This window comes from Dermacentor andersoni, chromosome 1 (genome assembly GCF_023375885.2).
Source record: "Dermacentor andersoni chromosome 1, qqDerAnde1_hic_scaffold, whole genome shotgun sequence".
NCBI classification, from domain to species: domain Eukaryota; kingdom Metazoa; phylum Arthropoda; class Arachnida; order Ixodida; family Ixodidae; genus Dermacentor; species Dermacentor andersoni.
In genome coordinates, this window is record NC_092814.1 from 122,745,422 (window position 1) to 122,766,501 (window position 21,080).

General features: G+C 45.8%; 1 protein-coding gene across 6 annotated transcripts in view; it reads right to left on the bottom strand.

Annotated features, from left to right (window-relative positions):
* Positions 1–21,080, bottom strand: part of tna (Zinc finger MIZ domain-containing protein tonalli) — a 310,995-nt gene that overhangs the window by 23,276 nt on the left and 266,639 nt on the right. For 3 of the 6 annotated variants that reach the window (XM_050193826.3, XM_055061980.2, XM_050193823.3), the window contains 7 exons: positions 12,689–12,946; positions 11,220–11,433; positions 10,272–10,877; positions 9,059–9,206; positions 8,126–8,340; positions 3,326–3,457; positions 605–901 (listed from right to left, as the gene is read on the bottom strand). In XM_050193826.3, the coding sequence (XP_050049783.2) occupies positions 605–901; positions 3,326–3,457; positions 8,126–8,340; positions 9,059–9,206; positions 10,272–10,877; positions 11,220–11,433; positions 12,689–12,946 (1,870 nt within the window). Of the gene's footprint in view, positions 1–604; positions 902–3,325; positions 3,458–8,125; positions 8,341–9,058; positions 9,207–10,271; positions 10,878–11,219; positions 11,434–12,688; positions 12,947–16,240; positions 16,325–17,251; positions 17,423–21,080 lie in introns of those variants that run through there. The other 3 variants (XM_050193825.3, XM_055061981.2, XM_050193824.3) reach the window with 3 other exon arrangements.

Sequence of the window (21,080 nt, forward strand, 5' to 3'; positions counted from 1 at the left end):
TTGGTCACGGAAAACGGGTGCATGTTACAATCGAGGGCGCACTAGAATCGAGTAAATACGGTATATATATTGTGTGTGCGTGAATGACATTGAGACTGGTAACCAGTCTTATGACGCACTCCCCATGACCTGTCATTACCAGCACAAGCTGTGCATGACAATGTGCATGAAGCAAGCCATGTGCAATGGCTTGCTTCACCTAAAGTGACAGCCTTGGCAACACAAGATATCATCCCAAACTAAACATAAAAGGCATCACACTAGCAAGGCAACAGCTCTTCTTTTAGTTATGCCCATCTAGTTTCTGAAGCTACATGGATTGAGCCTGGGCTCAATCTATGTAGCCTCAGGAACAAGATAGGCATAACCGTGTAATTTATGGCCAAATTTTTTAAAGGTCTTAGAAACATATAAAATTATTTGTGCTGGAGGTGAAAGCTCTCATTTAAAATTTTTTTATCTCGAAGTTTTTTTTTTCTTCTATATTTTCATTAAACCTAGGTTCAATTGTATGTCGAGTATATCAAGCTTAATGTAGCTTGTAAACAACACACTCACCACCCCTCTGCTCACCGTAGATAGAAGTAAAGCATCGGCCACCAACCTGAATGTGCTTGCATTCCTGGCCTCGTGCAGGTAATGTGATGCGCTTGAATGTGATAGGACACTTCAGCTGCACCTTAATGGCAGTCTGCTCAACACCATCCTCAGCAGGTCCTGCACCTCCAGACGGGTTTTGACCGGGGCCGGTGTTTGGGCCTTGAGGGGATGGGCCCACTGAGAAGTTGCGCTTGATCTTGCCGATGCTGTGTTCAGCTGGTAGAAGCCTCTTGCGCAGCAAACCCTGCAGCACTGATCGCACTGTTGGCCGGTGCACCAGTTGCAGCAGGAATAGGTGAGACTGCAAGAGCACCACCATAAAGAGACGTCGGGCTGCCGATCAACCAAAAACTTTTAAACCAAGAAACACGAAAGCACTATGCTCCATTAGAAAGTTGTTGCATTGCTAACACACTTACTAAAAGATCAATTCCAGGACGGTGACTGCTGCATAGAAGACTGCACACAAATCATGTAAAGCTACTGATTACTTCTAGAGTTCACAGTTACAGTGAAAAAGTGTGCACAATTAAGTGGCAGCATACAAAAGCATCACAAGAAAAACCAATTCATTTTTCAGTTTTTGAGGTGGAAGTAAAAAGAAGAACATATTATTTTTAACCTTACACAGTTACATCAGCTGATACATCTGGATTGCTCCTCCGGCTACAGTTTTCTGGCCAAGGTTCTCCTAGAAACAGCTTTTGTTTTGTATTTCAAGGCCAGCTGTGCCTCAGCCAGCATGTCATCACTGATGTTACAATTCATCATGAAGCCTGATCCAAGGTAGCAATGGCATAGATACAGTAAAACCTCATTCATACGTTTCCGACAAAAAAAAAATGCAAGAAAACATGTACTAACTGGGAAGACATACGATCCAAAGTCACTCAAAAATTTGACAGACTCAAGTGTAGTTGACATCTAGAAAATGCTGCACGTATCGTTGCAGCAGAAGACTGCCCACATGCGTTGAGCCGGTGGGGCCTGAGCGGCCCGAGAGCTGCGTTGTCGTTTTTGTGGCTTGGGCAAACTTTTTTTACACTACTCAAATTTGGCTTTTGTCAGGAGCTTTTTCGAGCGGGAAGTGTTGACGTGGCCACTTGGCAAGAAACACAAGATCACGACTCACGTCCGGCTGGTGGAGCCCAAGTAACCCAGCCCGAGACACATGTTGTCTTTTTCTTATTGAGTAGAGTTTTAAGACGCCAGCAGGAAACCGAAATGAAATCGAGATCTTTGGAAACACTGGAATACTATGCCTACAATGCCGCCAGAGCAAAACATGAAGCTCACTTGGCACCGCAACAGGCAAGGAATGGCAGTGCGTTTGGGTTATCACTTATTAAATTCATGTAGTACGCTTCTGGTCGGCGAAATTCTGCCTCTGGTTGGTGATAAGATGAAGATTAGCGGAAGTTTGTCACATGTTTTGCTTTTTTGACGGGCACACAACTGCACAGTTTCCTTGAGTGCGCTCACCTACGCAGTTCGATTATGCTATGGACATAAATATTAGGGTAAGAGCAGGAACATTTGAGACTTGCAAAATATTCTCGTGTGCGCATTTTGTAAGCCTTGAACTATGCGTATAACAGTGCATCAAATTTTTTCATTCTTATTCCTGCACCAACCGATTCCAACTAGCGCCCGGGAATTTCCTAATTTCATCGCCCCACCTAGACTTCTGCATAAGTTTATTTCCTTTTTTTATTGTTGTTATTCATGAATAAACAGTACATCTATACCAACGCCAAATATATTTTTCTCACTTTACGGTCACCCCAGAAAGATTACGATAATTTCTTCTTTCGAAATAGGTCCCTTTGAAGAATTTAAATCTGCAACAAAAAAAGTCGACCCTGGGCGGTCGCATATGGCGAAAAAAATCAACCCTGAAAGGGTTAAAGGCAGAAGGTTCATACTGATGTAAGTTAACACACACACACATTGTACGATAGTGCCCCTTTCATATAAAAGAAATACTGAATACTACATGTCATACATGTAATACTAAATGTCATTGCATGTTATGTCATATGAAAGATATACTGAATACTACATGAGGTACAATGCACCAGCACTATATTACGACTATGAATGCATTGACTCCTCAAAGTTAATCAGAGCTGTGTGTAGCAAGGCTGGCCATCAAACTGCAGTGGATGGCTTTGATATACTACTAGGAAACAGAACGTATAGAGTGGCTAGAACACCTCATTCCAGCTACCGAGCGATACAAAAAGGCTTAACAGCAACAGCAGCAGGATGACATAGAGCAACAATATGGCCACCATAAATCAAGTTTGAACAGTCAGGAAACAGGTGCTATAGCTTAAAAACTGTTGCTGCTGTCCTCCAAGTTGCTTGGCGACGAATAATGGTTCCTTGAAAACATTACAACAATCAAGCATGTAAAAGCATTTGCAGTCTGCAAAATCAGTCAGCGTGTCACACTATGGCCCAAATGGCAATAGCATTGAAAAACCTCATGAGGGCCACCAATATCAGAAATGGAAAATTTTAGTAATTACACAAGGAAAACAGAAGATAAGCTTCAGTTTCGTAGTGTAAATCGACTAGTAGCGTAACAACAACATGCATCCTAAAGCAATGTAATGGCATTGAACTGCTGCACTCCTTGCACAGACCAGTGAGGTCAGCCGATATGTACAAGGAAGTACAAAAATCAAGTGTTGAAGTGGTTGGATGAAATGAGACTCACACAACAGCAGGCTGTAACAGTGATCTGCACAGTGTTGCGGCCTGCTTGACAGACTTCTTTGAGATACAATGGCCGATGTGAAGTCTTGCTCTCGCCCCTGTCAATGCTCAATGGAGTGGCATTGACAGACACCTGCATTAGAAAAGTCATTATTAAACATGAAATACAAGAAATTCAGAACCATTCAAACCCCCGTCTCGACTATTAATGTGAGTGCTCAGCCCACCAAGAAAAAAATGTACTAACGCATAATCGCATAAAAGTCAACGTTGTGCAACAGTTTCATATACGTGGCACCTCTGCACTGTTGTACTAACACTGAAAAGAGCAAATCAATTTGTTTCATTGGCAGGGGGAACTACCAAGAGATACAGTAAAGTATGAGGTGCATCTTTCTGCAGCATGAATAGGAGCTGACATTACCGTCATCCATGCAAGCTGAAAGGCCACAAGAGACACTCCCTTATCAACAAGTTTTGCACCACTTGACTGAACAAACCCATTGCTTTCCTCACTTATTCTATGCACCACTAAATGCAAAGCCTTAGTTTAAAATTTTTTTCTCATCCCTGCCTCATCTCACGGGTTCAGTCTGCAAAAACTGCACACAGCTCACTGAGCTCCATTCTTACTAAAAGATGTTTTGATATTTGTACCCTGTTGCCTATATTGATGCACATTTAGCTGATGCACACAGCTGAGCAATGTGGTCTCCCACTGCTTTCTGGTCTTGTTTATTTTATTCTGTGTGGGTGTTCCGAGGACAAGCCCAAACCATATGTTGTAGGTCCACCCTTTCTTGACAGAATCTACATATATCCATGTAAAGGTCCAGGTAGTAGTGGTGGTAGGCCATCGGGTTCGGATATGTATCTGTTTCTAAGAGGCGCCATGTGGACACTTGCCTACTCAGCGAGGAGTGTGCCGGGGGGAAATGGGCCCTTCCCAATTTGTAGTGTTTGGTGATCTCATTAAAGCTAGTCATCCGGTCTCTCTCCGTTCCCTATTTGTTGCATGTCACCTGCTCGGCCCGTCAGTTCTCGTGCCAGGTGGTGCGCTATTTCTGAGTCAACGTGGCATTTTTTAACTAGACCTAACTAGCAAATGTTCAACTAGACTCTCATACTACAGCAATAAAAAGCAGTTGGTTGGGTTTATGCTGAGTCACCATGGCATTTTAACAGTACAAAATTTTATAAATGTATTTTTTCTCAAATTAAAGATGATACTGCACTCCAAAGGTGTATCATGAACTCTGAAAGTTAGTAACTGTCTAGTTTTACACCCCAAACCTACATCTCAACTACAAGAGGTGCCATATTCACATGGGGCACCAGATTAATTTTGGCCAAATATTTTCAATAAAGTTCCAATAAAGAACAGTATAACTTGAACTTTTTCATTCCAGTCCCTCTGGTATGTAGCCATCAGGCAGCCAGAACAATAGTCAATCAGCCACCATAACAGGTACACATTCCCATGAGCTTTTCCAGTGGGTGAACAAGTGTGCCCAGAAATGCTCTGAATGTGCTCAGGTGATGGCTTTTGTCGGCTTCAGCAAAGCCGTTGTGACCTGCTCATTGGGCTCATGAATGCTCACGAGCATTTCTAGAGCAGTTCTAATAATGGCTGTTCTCCCACAGGAAAGCATCACAAATGAAGCTCTGAAAGTCTACACAACCATTTATAAAGCTGAGCACAGGCAGGGCACAAAAACATACTTAAATAATCAGGCAACAAAGATGGCTTTTCTGATCACCAATTACACAAACACTATGGCTTAAATTAAAGCTATAGGCACATGACATTTCCTATCACATTTTCTTAGACTAAGTAAGTCTTAATACTCCTTGCTTAACATAACAAGACTTTCAACATGTTTGGTTTTCTGCAAATATCAGGCCCAATGAATGTGACACCAATTATGCACTGAAGACTGGCTACATAGATTATCATGCATTCAAAAAGTGGTACTGACAAGCTTAGTAGAATAAAAATGCATATACATCTTGGGGACGAAAGACATTGCAATTAATATCATAAGTTGCCAGCCTGCCACTACCTTTAAGTTTAAGTATTCTTTGTTCAACAAACTGTGACACAGAATGCCTGGCTTTGAAAAATGAAACCATTCAATTTAGTCTTCATTCAAAAGCCTGTTCTTTGAAAAATTTGGTGCATGTCAAGAATTCTATGCTGTGGCGTTATAGTAGTCCATCCTCCATTACTACAAATCGGGGCCTATCACAGGCGTTCGGAGTTCCAGAAAGTTGCGTGCGGGACTAGCGCAAACAGGAGAGGCGTTCTACACCAGCGGCTGCTAGAGTTGCTGTATATGGCTCCGGCAGGGAGCCATATCTCTGCAGGAGGCATATACAGTGACTCAAGCGGCTGCTACGTAGCACGCAGCTGCGCGGCTTCTATCTTGAAAGCGATCTGCGATTGGAGACAGAGTCTGCGCACTGCGCTGCGTTCTCGTCGCTTAGTTCGCGTTGAAGCAAGAGGCCGCACAAATGTCAATCCGCTCGCTCCTGCTGCCGTATTTCCTCACTCCAGCGTTTTGATAGAGTTTCTGCAGTCATTGAGTGAGCCCTTCCATGTTTGCTTGCGCGTGCCACCATGCTTGTTAACTTAGTTAGTAAGCGAATGTTTAAAAGTTTATACGGCCGATAAAACTACTATCCTTACTTTTCGTATAGCTCTCTACTAATTTGCTATCATAATCTATGCTTCGCCTTTTGGGCGAAGCTGCGACTTTTTATTTATCGCAACTTTAGTGCATTGGGAGTAAATCTTTGTTTTTTCCAAATGAGAGAAAGTTATATTTCTGTATGAAAGAATGAGGTGCGCAGTACTGTAAAGGACTTTTCTGTTATTTAGCTCACGGCAAATGGGTGCACGTTACAATCGAGGGCATGTTAGAATTGAGTAAATACAGTACAGTCAACGACCGATTTTTCGGACCCTCTAGGGAAAGTAAAAGCGTCCGAAAATTCAGGCAGTCCGAAAAAATGAATGCATGCAAAAAAACGCACCCTTTTTATTTTTTTCTTACATCTAGAGGTAAAGGGCGAAGTAACAGGCTTCCGAAACCCTGCCACAGCATCAGTGAAGTGGCTATAAAAAGAGGCATTCAAAAACTCTGTATGCAGCCGACTGCCGGTTTATTATGTACATGTGCATCATCGGGCAGCCGGTGTTATTGCTGCAGTGTCTTGAAGAACTTGATTGTTGTTTTGACGGCGTTCCGGTTGCATGCGATCATATTCGCTTCGATCTGAGCAAGGGTCATGTCAGCACTGTACACCGATGAAAGTCAACAGTGCTCGCGTCAACTCGGCGCTTGTAGGTGGCGCAGGCATTGGCTCCTCATTTTCAACATCGGAGTCTTCTGAATCCCCCGCAACCTGACGGACTATTTCCTCGTCAGTCAGTTCTGCGCGTAAGCCAAGCTCGTTGTCAGCGTCAACAAACTGTTCAAAAGTTATTTCCGCGGGTATGGAAACCCCAGCAGAGCGGAGGTCGTTGATCACGTCGTCCGACGGTACTGCTTTCCGCGCTTCGATGCCATCGGCGAGGACGACGAAGACGGAGTGGGCGCCATCGAAGGCAAGCGAAATCCTCAAGTTGCGAACAGTGGAGTTCGCTGACGAGCGTCGAAGCACCTAGGCCTAGCGTCGCAGAGCACACTTGACACAACAGACAACCACACACCACGCTAGCCAAAACATGGCCTGCGCAAACAAACAAAATGGCGCCGCTCCGGAAACTCCGCCGGAGGCGGAAGTGCGGCGATGAACATAGCCAGCGTGGCCAGACCAAATCGGTGTGTGAAGACTAGATTCGGCTAGTTGTGGTTCAAAGCGGTGATATGCTTCAGCTGCAAGTGGATTCCCTTCTCAAGGGCGCTGCGCGAGGAGCCAAAAGACCTTCAGTCCGTCAAAAAGTCCGGAAAATTGGACGGCGGGGGGTTCGAGCGTCCGAAACTTCAGATGCCCTTATACATTGATTCTATGGGGCTCGTGGTGGTGCCGCGAAGACGTACGAAATATCAGGCATATACGAAAATTTGGGCGTCCGAAAATTCAGTCGACTGTATTTTATTAATGCAACGAAGTTCACTTTTAACGGACCACGGTACAATGGACTATGGGCAACAGCGGGCCAAATTAGCGGCAATTTTTTTCAAAATCAGGCATATAAAACATACTTTGCCTTATCGACACAGGCTGACAACTAACTTGCGTGGGTCAGCCAACAATCATGGCTCAATATCGCACACTCAAGGGAGGAAGGCGGGGCGGAAACACGGCATCTTCTTTTGCGCTCGAGGCACGAGGGGGAAGCGAGAGAGAGGGGTGCTACTCCACCGGCTGCTGCTTGCGGTGCGACCACCGTATCTTTATAGTGATCTGCGATGTGGACAAAGTGCGCCCAGTGCCAGTAGCTTCGTATAAATTGTGCTTTCGACGTTCAGTTTGCGCTGAAGAGAGAGACAGCACAAAGGTAAATTCACTCGCTGCTGCTGCTACGTTTATCTTGCTTTGCTATCGCAATTGATGGTTCACTTTTCAAGCGAAACTGCGACCCTTTTTTGTTTTTTTTCCTTCGGACGTTCGTCACTCACTTTTTGTCATAAAGTTGTTGGACATAACGACAAAAATTTCAGAAGTGAGGCATTTTGAATATTATGGACTTCAGGTAAAACGGATGTATTTTGTCGGATTATCAGGGTCCGTTGTAACGAGAGTCGAGTGTAACAGAACCACAAAATATATACAAATGCCGCAGGACACCAACCTGTACTGAAGCAGGCCAATTGGTGTGCATCTGGCGATCCTCATGGTGGAAGCACTTGAGCTGCAGCTCCAAGTCAGAGCGCCAGACGAGTGTCTCGTGCACCGAGGGCTTCAGGTGGAACACGTGGTTACTGACTGCAAGGTTATGCTCCAGCCGGAAGGGCGCCAGGATGATGCCATCTTTCACAGGGAATGTGAGGCGCAACTCGTCATCCTCTGCAGACAAGAAAGGAGTAATGCATTCAATTGACTTTGATCTAGTCGCAGCAAGAGCAGGCATCAGCTGCAAAATATGCATGCAGGGTGCAGTGTGCTAGACAGATCAAGCAACATGATGGCAAACGAGACAAAAAATTCACAGGACAGAGAGGAGCCTACAAGTACAGCATGCATGTGGTTTGACACATTCGGCAATTGATGCCCTTTATCAAACATCAACCAGGTTCCATTTTTGACCTTAGGTCCTCTAATCACAGCACAAAGAAGGCTGCACCATAGCAACAGCAAAGTTCAACAGCAGGACAAATGCTGACTGGTATACTACCAGGTGAGGGGGGGGGGGAGAGAAAGGTGAAATTTGGTGTTTTTATATTTATGCATTGAATCCAGACCACATCTGTTAATTCAAACCTTAATGAACATGCAAAACTAGTTTGAATTATGTGGCACTTGAATCAAATAGAATGTTTAATATGCATTTGTGCCCTCAGGGCTTTTGAGCATGGTCTAATAAATGGGAGGTTCAAATAACTGATGTAAAATTTATGAGACAGACCATATTTATTCATTTCAACAGGTGTTCCCCCAATGCAGAATGTTCACTGAACACCTATTGTTTACGTCCGTTAATTTTCTGGTGTTCATATTTTGGGAACTTTATAAGCTTAAACACGACAGCATGAAAAACTTTATATCATACTCAAACACAACTCACTCTGAATGGGCAGAGGAGGCTTGATATCAGGGAACACAGGCTTTGTGTCCTGGCTTGGAGACAGGTATGGGGGCATGCCCGATGCTGGGGTCAGTGGTGGAGTGGGGTTGCCAGGAATGGGCGAGTGCTGGTAGTTCATGCTCCGCTGCTGTCAGTAGAACATAAAGAAAGCATGTCAGGGTGTCATACTTACATACTAGTGCAAATTATGCATTATGTCATTACATCAAGCTATGCATAACAGAGAGCCAGTGTAGTTTTGAGCTGGGTGACTAGCAAGTTGATTAAGTACACGTCTCCTATAACAGCTGCATGTAAATTTCAGGGCCCCTAAACAATCTTCGAAATTTTTTTATACATTTCAAACAAACGTACTTATCGGATAGGGAATGCCGTGACCATTATATGATGTCTTGCGAATGCAGCAGTGCTATGTGTTCAGTAGGAATGCCAAAAATTCAAAAAACAATCCTATGCTCCTCTCCTGGATTTCCGGTGCCTCCTTCGCACATCATAATGTGAACAGGGTGCTGCAGCTGATGTCGCCAGGGAAAAAAGCTGTCGATTGGTCAGTCATTAAGGAACGACAGTGCCAATATGAACAAGCCAACTGTGCCTCAATAATGTCAGGAGTCTCGCCCATTGTGAGCCACTGAACCTTTTAAGAAGCTTCCACTGAAGTCAGCTTCACGCGGAGGGCAATGAGGGGTGGACAAGGGAGCCGCTTTTCCTCTGATGTGCCAACGCAACCCATAGCTCTCACTGTACTACGCAGAGTTAGCTAAGTAAGCGGCAAGGGGGAGAGGGCACGAGGGGGAAGGGTAGCAAGAAATGGCAACCGCTACGTACTCATTCAATCAACACTATTACTGCACCATTTCAAAAAATTCTTGCAGCTAGATGTTTAAAGTATACTGGTACACATCAGGCACTATGTGGCTAAATTTCAAGCTCAGGGTGGTTCAGGGGCCCTTTAGTACAAAACTCTAACTGCCGAAACAGAACTTGTGTCTGTGCCCATGGCACTAATTACATGAACGGCAATAAAAATGAAGATCCACTTTTCCATAAGCGTTACTGCAGAAGCCATTGATGCAAACAAAATATTGTGGTCAAACATATTAGCAAAGAAGTTCTGTTATGAGGATCACTTTCAAATATGTTGGCACCACTCTACCAGTGGGAAAGAGATGAAATGGAAGGAAGGTCGCACCTGGAAGCCATGCGGTGCATACTGGCCACCCTGCATAAACTGCTGCTCATACTGCGCCTGCGGACCCATGGGCTGCTGGTAGTACTGGCCTCCCTGTGCAGTGCCTGGGTAGGCAGCTGGAGTGGGCATGCCTTGGCCAGGGGGTCGACCTCGCAGGGGAGACCCCTGGTGGTAGGCTGCCAGGGCTCCTTGAGAGGCAGGGGTGCCTCCCCCGTAGCCAGCTCCCTGCTGCTTGGGAAATGGCCCACCGGCTGCCCCTGGGTACTGGGGCCCATACTGCTGTTGTGGAGCGCCCATGTAACCCCCCTGCATAGGCCCTGCTGGGTACTGCTGTTGCTGTTGCTGCTGCTGCTGTTGCTGCTGCTGGTGTCGCTTATGTGCCAGGTACTGCTGGGGGCTTGGGTAGGGTCTGCCGCGGGGTGGTGGCTGCTGTTGCTGGTTGTAAAGAGGCCCACCCGCCCCACCAAGTTTGGAGGCTGCCCCCAGGGGCCCCATAGTTGGTCCCATCAGACCTCCCATCTGGCCAGCGGCTGCAGCACCATGCGGAGGACCCCTCTGAGGAGGCACCCCATAGCCTGCGCCCGGAAACTGCTGGTGGCCCCCCATCTAGAGGAAAAAGGAGCAAAGCATAATTCACACTGTGAGGAGGAAGCATTGGTAATTCTAGACAGTGAAAGAAAAATAGGTTGAGTTATTTAAGACATAAGCAGGACACGTCTCCTTCTTTTGAGTTCTATATTAGAACAACATCAAGAAGCAAGATCATTAAGTGTTCTGCATACACAGTCCCTAAAGCTATTACAGGGTTGACAGTTGGGCACTGTAGATAAAATGTCTATTTTGCACGTGCATCTTTTTATTTGTGCTTTGGAGACAAGTTACCACAAAGTATAGCTTTTATTTCTATAGCTAAACATCACAGCACTGCAAATATCAATGAGTGTGTACCTGTCCATACTGTCCACCCATGACTTCCTGCTGCCGTTGCTCCTGGAGAGCAACCACACTTGCTGTAGCTGTAGCTGTAGCAGTGGCCGCAGCCACCAGGGCTGCTGTGCTGAGGGCTGACGGACCTGTCTGGAATTCACCTGCTGTGCCATGTCCAGCAGCTCCCATGGCACCAGGCATGCCACCAGCCATGCCTGCAGGATTCTGGCCATACCTAAGCAAACAAAACATAGCAGGCAATAAGCAAGCAAGATGTCCTAAGAGCATCAATCATCATGGAATTCCCTGATGATTGGTGCCCAGATGGCATACTTCACACATTAACCAGCGTCGCTTACAAAACTGCGACTGTGCCTAACATGCACTTCCTAATACCTGCTTGTTGGTTAGAACATTATGCAATTATACATTATGTACTGTTTTTAAAACACCTTTGCACTGAAACAGATGGCATGCCGCTTGCAAGGTGTATACATCCTGTATTCTTGTATATAGTTCAGCCTTTCATTTCTGTTTTTGAGCTCTAATATCTGAACACCACCAAAGCACACTGTTAACATTATCTCAGAAGATGACAAAACAAGCTACTGGCTAGAGTAACAAGGCATAGATGAAATGACCAGGCACCTTTCTTAGCCTGCAATGTCCTAGCACCTCACTGTAACTTGCCAAGCTAGAATTTCAGATCAAGGAAGAGCAACAAGCAATAACTACTATTGCCTTCACCAATATGGCTTGTATGTGCACAAAAAGAAAAAAAACAATTCAGGAGTGCACAACCAACCGGCAAGTAATGAGACCTTATATGAAGATAATATGCAACCACAGCTATTGTGCATGGCCACAAACATATTGGCAGTGATAAACAATAAGGGCGAAAATAAGCTAACAAAACATCTATCCTGCAAGAAACAACAGTAAACTGAAATAAGATTGTACATTCCAAAAGAATGACTAAAAGTAAACCACCTGTATTAAAGAAAAATACTAAGGCACCTGAATTATATAGGTGGAATACATTTCAATAAACCACATGGCCACAAAATGTGGCATTGACCTTAAAGTAGTACAAAGCCACTTTCAGGTGGGTGTCATTTTTCTCTTTTGAGAATCTTCATCTTGCAATATCCGCACAACTCATTTAGTTAAAATACAAGTCCTTAACGTTTCTAATGTAACAGGGCTAATATAACTTAAGGATTCATTTCGCTCAACATTATTCCTTTTTTATCGTTCACCGCTCAAGACAAGCCGATCCTAGTGATAATGTAACAGCTCAGATGAGTGACTACAGGTGAAAAGCAATAGAATTGGAATAAAATTGTTACAGTAGCCACGTACAATTAAGTGACATAGAGCATCACCGTAATACATACAAAACTTGGTGATGGCTAAAGCTGAGCCTTGTTGACAGCCTTGAAAGTTTTAGAGCCTCCTAGCATAAAAAGTGCATGACAAGAGAATCTCACCCAGCATATGCATTGGGAGGCTGTCGGGAAGGTGGCACGGGTGAGTAACCCTTGTTGGGGCCTAGAGGTGATCCTGATGGGTAGCCAGAAGGGGCATACGGGCCCCCCTTAGCCTGGGGGGGCCCAGGCGCGTAGGGCGCTGCGCTCTGCGTGGTGGATGTCACTCCCCACACCGTGGTCACTACTGACAGCTGCTGCTGCTGGCTCACGGGGCCACCCCCGCTTTGCCAGCCCAGGCCCGACATGCCTCCGGCATCACTGCGTGAAGCACATACACAGAATGGTCACAAACACAAATCTAGAGTCTAAGTTATGTCTGAAAGTTGCATAACCATAAGAGGGGTGCCCCAGTAAAGAGCTCCAGATTGTTTTTGGCCAAGTGATGTTTTTTTCAATGTGCACCAAAACCTTCAAACACAAGCATTTTTGCACTTCAGCCTTTTGAGAATGAGGAATTACAAAAAGAAACATGTGCCATCATTCTCAGCATCAAGAGGCCACAGTCGCTGTGCCATCACAGTGAATCATCAGCTCGTAGTAATACCGCAACAGAAATGACAGTCACTCACAGCTGCACTTATTTTTTCCTCCTCTCATGTTTTATGGCCACTCATTGCCACTCACACTGGTCTAGCATTACACGGTCACACAAAAAAGTGTTTTGCTGAATACGTGTGCAGAATACATGCTTGTGAGAGCTTTATTAAAATATCAATTTTTCTTAAAAGCTCACTATAGTAAATATGAAGTAATTAATGAAATAGCTATACAGAAGCAACTGAAGTAAGTTTCTTACAGTACATTTCTACCCAGGAGCCTCCATCAAAGAAATGGTAATAAAAGGTGATTTAATTTTATTAAGTACACTTCCTACATTGTGTTTTATATGAATCAATGCACCTGCCATGGTTGCTTAATGGCTATGGTGTTGCGCTGCTAAGCACAAGGTCGCAGGATCGAATCCGGACCAGTGCAGCTGCATTTCGATGGGAGCAAAATGCAAGACCCCATCGAAATGCGAGAATACCTGTGTGCTTAACTTAGGCGCACGTTAAAAACCCTCAGGTGGTCCAAATTTCAGGAGCCCCCTACTAAAGCGTGCCTCATAATCATATCGTGGTTTTGGCATGTAAAACCCCATAATTTCAAATGAATCAATGTGAACATAGGAACCTCTAGCACAGCAGCATCCAGCCTTCAAGGATGAAGGAATCATGGCAAAATGTTATCAGCAGGACAGCATGGTTTACAGGATTGAAAGATCATTTTTCTGGGCAGTCATAACAGTTCCCTCAAGGTTATTGACATCGGAATGGGAACAAAAAGATCACCAAGCAGCAGCATGGGCAATTAACCTGCAGCTTTTGCCTTATGGGCTCCTAGGCTGGGCTCGAATTTCCCATTGACATTTACCTACTACTAATTTGGCATGGTTATTGCATGACTTCCTGTTATCATTTCACTGTATAATAATACTAAGCTTTAAAAGAATGGTGACAACCAGACGCAAAATCATTGAAGGACATCTTTTAAGTTCATCAAATGCAGCAGGTGCCTATGCAATCACATTGTAAGTATACATTGGCATTAAACATCCCATGCTCAAGTGATGTTGCTGTAGCTTCTAACCTTAAATTTGTGCCTGCTACTTAGCCAATGAAATTCCACAAAACATGTGCAGACATTCTAAAGTCACAGGTCGAATGCTGAACCTTTAAAACCTACATCACTGTTTGTGAGTTCAGCTTGGAGCATACGTGAAACAAATTACCATCCTTTTTTTCGGGCAAGAGAACATCTGGGTTTAATGCATGCAATAAAATATACTATTGGAGTACTGACAGACATCTGCACTGCTGATCTCACAAAAATTATGCACTTGGCATGAATTCAGAGGAAAAAACATCTCCCAACAAAAACTTTAGGCTAAGCTTCAGATAGCCCAATTCTGCATAATGAAGGGCTGCTACCATGGCTAATTCAATAGATAAAAGGTTATGAAAAACAAAAGGATTGCTCTTTTAACTGTGCCAAAGGCATAACGAAATGACAAAGACAACATGGCAGATCTTCATAGCATATCAGAACAATATCCTAATAAATTTAGGCTAGTCCAGTATTTAAAGCGGTCATAAATCTCAATATATATGCACCATTCGTCATGCATGGAAAGCCATACACATTGGACAGGAAATCTCAAATTTGAGATGTGAACAACTTGTGGGAAAGTAAACATGGTCTATCCCCCCCGCTATTGTGCACTTATATCTCGAGGGATAGTAGCCATATTTAAAAAGAAGACAATTTAAGCAGAATAATACTGCGTGAGAGTGCAAGGCCTGTCTTCACCCTTTCACCTAGCCTTCTCCAGCATGTGATGTCAGTACCAATAGAAATGAATAACCGAAACTTCAGAAAACATTCAGTTGGGCAGTGGCTGTGTCCCAAATAACTAGTGTAATGAAATGTGCAGGTTAATGTTATGCAATGCAAAAAAAAAAAGATTTTATGTGGCTGCCGCTGGCTGTTTACAGCTGAGAAGGTATCCAGATTCCATTTCAAGACCTTCAGGTGTAATCTATACTATGCCTTCTACTTGCGGAAAACTTACAGATCGCTTACTCATGCACTAATGCTTGCCACTGGAAAACAAATGTGAAGTACAGAAGCGCGCACTAAAGCCTGGCAGGCTGCAACAAGTGAAGAGTTCACTGAAATGAAATGACACGCCTGGCCAGAAGCACGTGAAGCCAGACTGCGCTTCTACATTAACCGCTCGTGGGTGCTTGCAACACCGCAACGCAGTGCTGTGTGCCAGCACGCTTGCAGCTGTACACTTTACTCGCCGTCCTAGTAATGGCTGGGTAACTAACTACCCGTACATAGTCTGCAGGAAATGTTGCTACGCCAATTCCTGCATTACTCCAGTATGAGCCAAGTTCACATCCTCCGACAACCCCGAGACGCATTGTAGTCGTCAAAGCATGCCCTCTTGACTGAACACAGGCAGGAGGCCTCAAAAAGGCAAAAAATTATTCCAGCGCCTGCGGTGGGTGATGGATGAGCTATAAAAAGTACATGTTAAGAATTCTTGCAAATGAAAAACAAAAAGGCTGCGGTTTGTGCTGCAGCCTTCCACGTACGCTCATACACGCTTCGTCTCCTCCATAGATGTAGCATCGAACGACCTCACTGGAACAAGCGTTATCCCGTTAACGCCGCTAATATGCAGCCGCGTTACTGGCGCATGAAGTGGTAGTCACGAAATATCGTAACTGATAACAAGATTGTTAAACATTTAATGCCAGGTGCGATACTGGAACTCTGCGCATGAAGTCACGAGAGCGCTTTCGACAGCGATCCAAAGTGCCCGTGTGACGGCGGTACCTCGGCATTGACGTCGTGTAATAAGTTTGAACCGTAGAGTTTCGTACTAGTAGTAAACTCTACAGTAAACTATGGTTTGAACGGTGCAGAAAAACCGGGACGTGTAATGTCCCTCACCAGACCGGAGCAACTCCATGAGAGAGCTAGCACAGCTGCTGAACTCACTTTTCAAATGTTTCCCGAAGAAATCAACACGACGCGTCTGGCACGCAGCATCTGCACGCAAGCGTCAAGCCGTTGAAAGCGGCTCTCACCTTGCGAAACGCGCCGCGCGCGCGAGTTGTGACGTGACAGAGCGTGAAGTAAGGAATCAAAGGCTCACAACATCAAAATGCATGAAAGAGAGAGAGTAAAGAAAGGACTTCACCGCTTCAAATGAAATTGTTTCCATCAAGTCAGGAAGATAGAACTACACAGCATGCCACAAGTCGCTTCTATGCACATCAAAAGTACTTCATATCCCCTACAGCCCACATTTACAAGCTGCGAGTTACAGAACACAGCCGGCACAATTACGGTTAGAGAGTCACAAAATTTTCATCGCTTGGGCGCGCAAGTATTATTGATGTACTACCGCTCCCACACAAAACTGACAGTACCACCGGAACAAGCATATTTGCACTGAAAAAGCAACAATCGCGCACATGGCATCGCTGAGCAACTCCGTGTGAAAACAAGTTCGATCAGCAGCGAACTTCAAAACGTCGCGGGTCGGCGCACACGCCCGGCCGAGCAGCGCAGCTCTAAAAACAACGTACAGGAAAGTTTTACCAATCCACCAAGGGACGTACACACGTACTAAAGGAGATAAATAAAAAAACCACAGTGATGCAAGAATGAGTTGAGAGCGGTAAAAAGAAAGGATATTACATTTTTGCAAGTTATGTTAATGCAATGACAAATTTACGGCGTCCGCAGGTACTCCGGTGTTGTCCGAAACGGTGCCGCGGCAACTGTTGCAGTACGCGACAATTGAAACAAAGACAGGCCGATCGTGCACAACAGTTACAGGATTGGCTTGTCTTCTGCTCTGTACTAACTGCCGAACCGCATCTGAAAACCGCGGCGCCGATCGCGTTTTGTTCCATATGATCGGCGAGGTCCTCATTCACGGTAACATTGTCGGCTTGCTACACGCTATCGGCACGTTTTACTGTGCAAAAAAGGGAAGCTTACCTTCCGGAAAGCGTTTGTCCATCGCAGTAAACATCAGCCACAATTTCTAGTTGGGTCATGGGCGTGATAGAACACATGATTTCGCGTGGAAACCCATATAAAACGCAATCACACACGCACGCACACACCACACATTCACGCCATTGTTAGAGGATGGCTGCCACTCGCTCGGACGAGCGCGAGTGCGCATGCCCGGAAGCGCCGTGACGTCACGCGCGGAGCAGTCCATGCCAACCGAGCAGCTGGCGGTCGCTCGCGGTGGTTGGCAAAGCCGCTGGGACTGCTAGCGCGACTGCGCTCGAGCGTCGAGGACGACCTTACACGCGCGCAGCGCGCAAAAGGCGGAAAATCAATATCTGCTGCACACATACACGGAAGTCCTTGAAAATCCCTTTGTCTCTGCTGCAGTCGCCGCAGAGTATGCTGGCCGCGAAGTGAAATCGACCACTAGGATGGCCGACGTTACGAGGTCGCCATCTGAACCCACGCGCGGCCGAAATACCAGCCGGCTGTGTTCTTGTGAATTGTGTATTATAGTGAATAATAACGCTAACATGACAAGCGTGGGAAGTGCACGTGCACCGATCAAGCACAGTGCGACATGCCTCCCACCCTTCGCCCCAAATCTCGCAAATACCGCCAGCGCTGACAACGTACTCCTCCGCTGAACGTGAAAATAGGCACGTCCACCGCTGTTTATATTCCCTCATAGATGGCGCTGGCACCGCTGCGCTCGTTGCGCTCGTGCGTCGCTCTGCTCACCCCGGAGCACCGTGCCCCGGGGGTCGTCGTCTGCTCTTCACGAGCGTTTTTGTTTTCTACAGTTTGAGTTGCAACTTTCGCACCTTGGATGCTGACTGTTCGGCAGTTATAATTAACGGAAACCTTCTGAAACGTGTGCACAATAACTGAAATGTGTAGTTCAATAGTGGCGCGTGACGAACCGTAGCGGCGGCGATGAAATCGCAACTTTCGCAAGCAGGAGACAAGCATGATGGAAAAAGTTGCAGATAAAGGAAATTACGCAATTTCCCGAAATGGATGGTAAAAACCTAGAAGCATTGTATGCAGACAAGCTAAGTGCTAGAGTTATCGAACATCATTTACAGGCGTTTGTCGTCGATGAGACGAATACATTTACTTCACATGGCAAGACTTGTTTGCGTTTGCAAAGAAAACCTTCGTGCGATGCCCAAGGAGCTGTGCGTACCACCATGCTTTCGCTGGCGAGTGAATGAATGACGAAAGGTGTGAAGAACGAAGTAACAAACAAACAAGCGGCGTCTGCACAAAGTTTGGGACATCATACACAAGGTCAGAAGAGGAGAGGCGCAGCGTGAGGAAGAAGCAGCATACGATAGTGCGCGAGCGGCTTCTTGTGCGTTCCTTCTCGCACATAAATCGCTCAAAACCTTCCAAAACCGCGCTGCCAGAACTAACGTAAAAATGAAGAGCCATGCCACGAAAGAGGACAGCGAGGCATCGCATGAGAAGGTGGAAAGACTGCGTGAGAGAGAGAAGCGCATGCGCACCCGCAAACGCTGTCGCGTCGTCTGCTACACGAGTGGGACTACTTGTTTACCGCGGACTCATGCTGATGCACTCCGCCTGAGCTCGTCTGCTTCGCAGTTCTTCGCTCCCCTCCGGTCACTCCGCTTCCTCTCTCAATTCGCTGGTTCAATGCCGCTCTCACCCACGCGTCGCTCGCCTGTGCAGAGGAGGTCTTTTGTCAGGAAAGAAAGAGCAAAACGGTTAGCATCGCCCCGCAAGCCCTTGCTCCGCGGTTTACTTAGCGGGATCGCGCACTACTGGCGGTCGTACAGCGAGGCAGCGGCTAGCCTTGGCACCGTCGCTGCAACAGCCGGCCTAGCGAAGTGAAACTTGATGGGAGAAGGCCAAGTCGTTGTCGTACCCCCCCCCCCCCACCCCCCACCCTCCGGGAATGCAAGGGAAGCAACGATGAACAGACATCTGCTTTAGCCACTTGAGACACTCGGACTGTCCGATAATGCTTTGAAACACCCGCCACGCCGATTTTGACTGCCGAGGATATTGGGGGGAAATGCGCGCATGCTTCGATTATGGCCAGTTTTTCTTATTCTTTTTTTCCCCACAATTTTCTGTCTCTTCTACCAGAGGAAAGGATCACCTATGAGCTGACAGTTCTTGTTGAGTGCTGCACAGAAAATGCAGCGTGGTACAAGCAAATGCTTGACATTGACAAAAAAAATATGCGGATAAATGGAATCACAGATAGAAATAATCGCAGAAAGATCATGTGGGTAAATGTTGTTGATGCCGGGCGCACGGCGGAGCGCATATTAACTACCAGAACACAGCCTCCACGACCATATCTCCGCCTCACGGCTGCCGAATCCCCAACGTTACCATATGCAGTGGCTTTTCTAACAAGCCGTGTCCCATATGCGGGGCTGGTGTTCTTGATGAGCGCGTCTCCCTATTTCCCGTAATCACTCCTTACTAAGATTTCTGGCTTTGAGATCCCCACATCGGCGGTGCCTTTCCAACTTTCAACCTTGTTTCATTGCATTAGCTATTATATGGATACTTCAAGCGAATTTTTGCCGCCGTCGCCATGAGGTTCCGTATATATTTATGTATATGTATGCTATATGCCACTCCATGCTATATTACATGCAGTATATGCTGGTTATATTGTCACACCATTCTATCACTAAAGTTTCTCACACTAGGTCTTACATTCTTGGCAAAATTATTCCGCAGGATTTTGCTCAGACTTGTATATTAAGAGTGCGAAACAATAACAGAATTCAAACCTGAATATGGTGTAATATTTTAGGGCGCAGTTATTAGGCGCTTTGTGGTGTCTTTACTCTGTCAGTCCCTGGTGATTAATTGTGCGCTGTGATCAAATAAATGAGGCGCCCATTCCTGCGTTTCGCGTCGGCGTCGTCCCTCGGCTTAACCGAGCGAACGCGGAGCGCAAGGAGGGATGAAAGCGATAGCGAAGAGAGCGTCAGGAGGAAAGCGAAGGAAGAGGGTGCAGCGGAACCATGAGGCAGAAAGCGGGGGACAAGGGTATGACGAAAGCGTGGGAAGAAAAGCGTAGTACCACAAGACGGGCTCTGTGGCGACGACCGCTAGGAAGTGGCGCCAGAGTAGCGCGCCGTCGTCTTTTCACCGATGGCGTGCGGCAACCGCGTCGACCGATACCATAAATGGAAACAAAGCGCTGCATGAGCGGAGGTCTGTATGCGGTGTCTGCTGTGAATCGCGCCCACGTGCACCCACGCGCTCCCTCTCGCGATCTCGGAGCAGTCATGCCACACCTCGTTCCGTTTGCAATGTGCCGCGCGAGACAGATTGTCCGCGCCAGCCAATATATCGCGAAATGAAAACACGTATGGGCTGCGCTCAAATTTCGCCTTAGGGAGCATCGTAATCGTCGATGAATGTTTCTATTTTTTTTTTTTTTTTTTTATTGGCGCGGATCTGTGCTACCTCCGGAGTGAGCCCACGAAAGAGGGTTCAAACATACCCGGATACTGAAAAGTTGTGGTAAAGTCGCTAAGAAAGACGTTGGCTTTAATTAATAAACATAAGCGAAATTGCTCAGGACGAAATGGTGGGCTAGTTGGTTATACATATACTTGAACACAGTGCACAATAAATGTACATGTCTCTGGTACGCTGGTTCCCCTTCCTTCTTTTTTTAAGAAGAATCCTATGGTGTTAGCAGATGTTTTTTTTTTTTTTTTTTTTTGCGTACTCTACGTGATCAATTTGTCGCGCCGGAAGAATAATTTGTGTTTTAAAATTACACGCTAACAAAGAAGATTTCGTATTC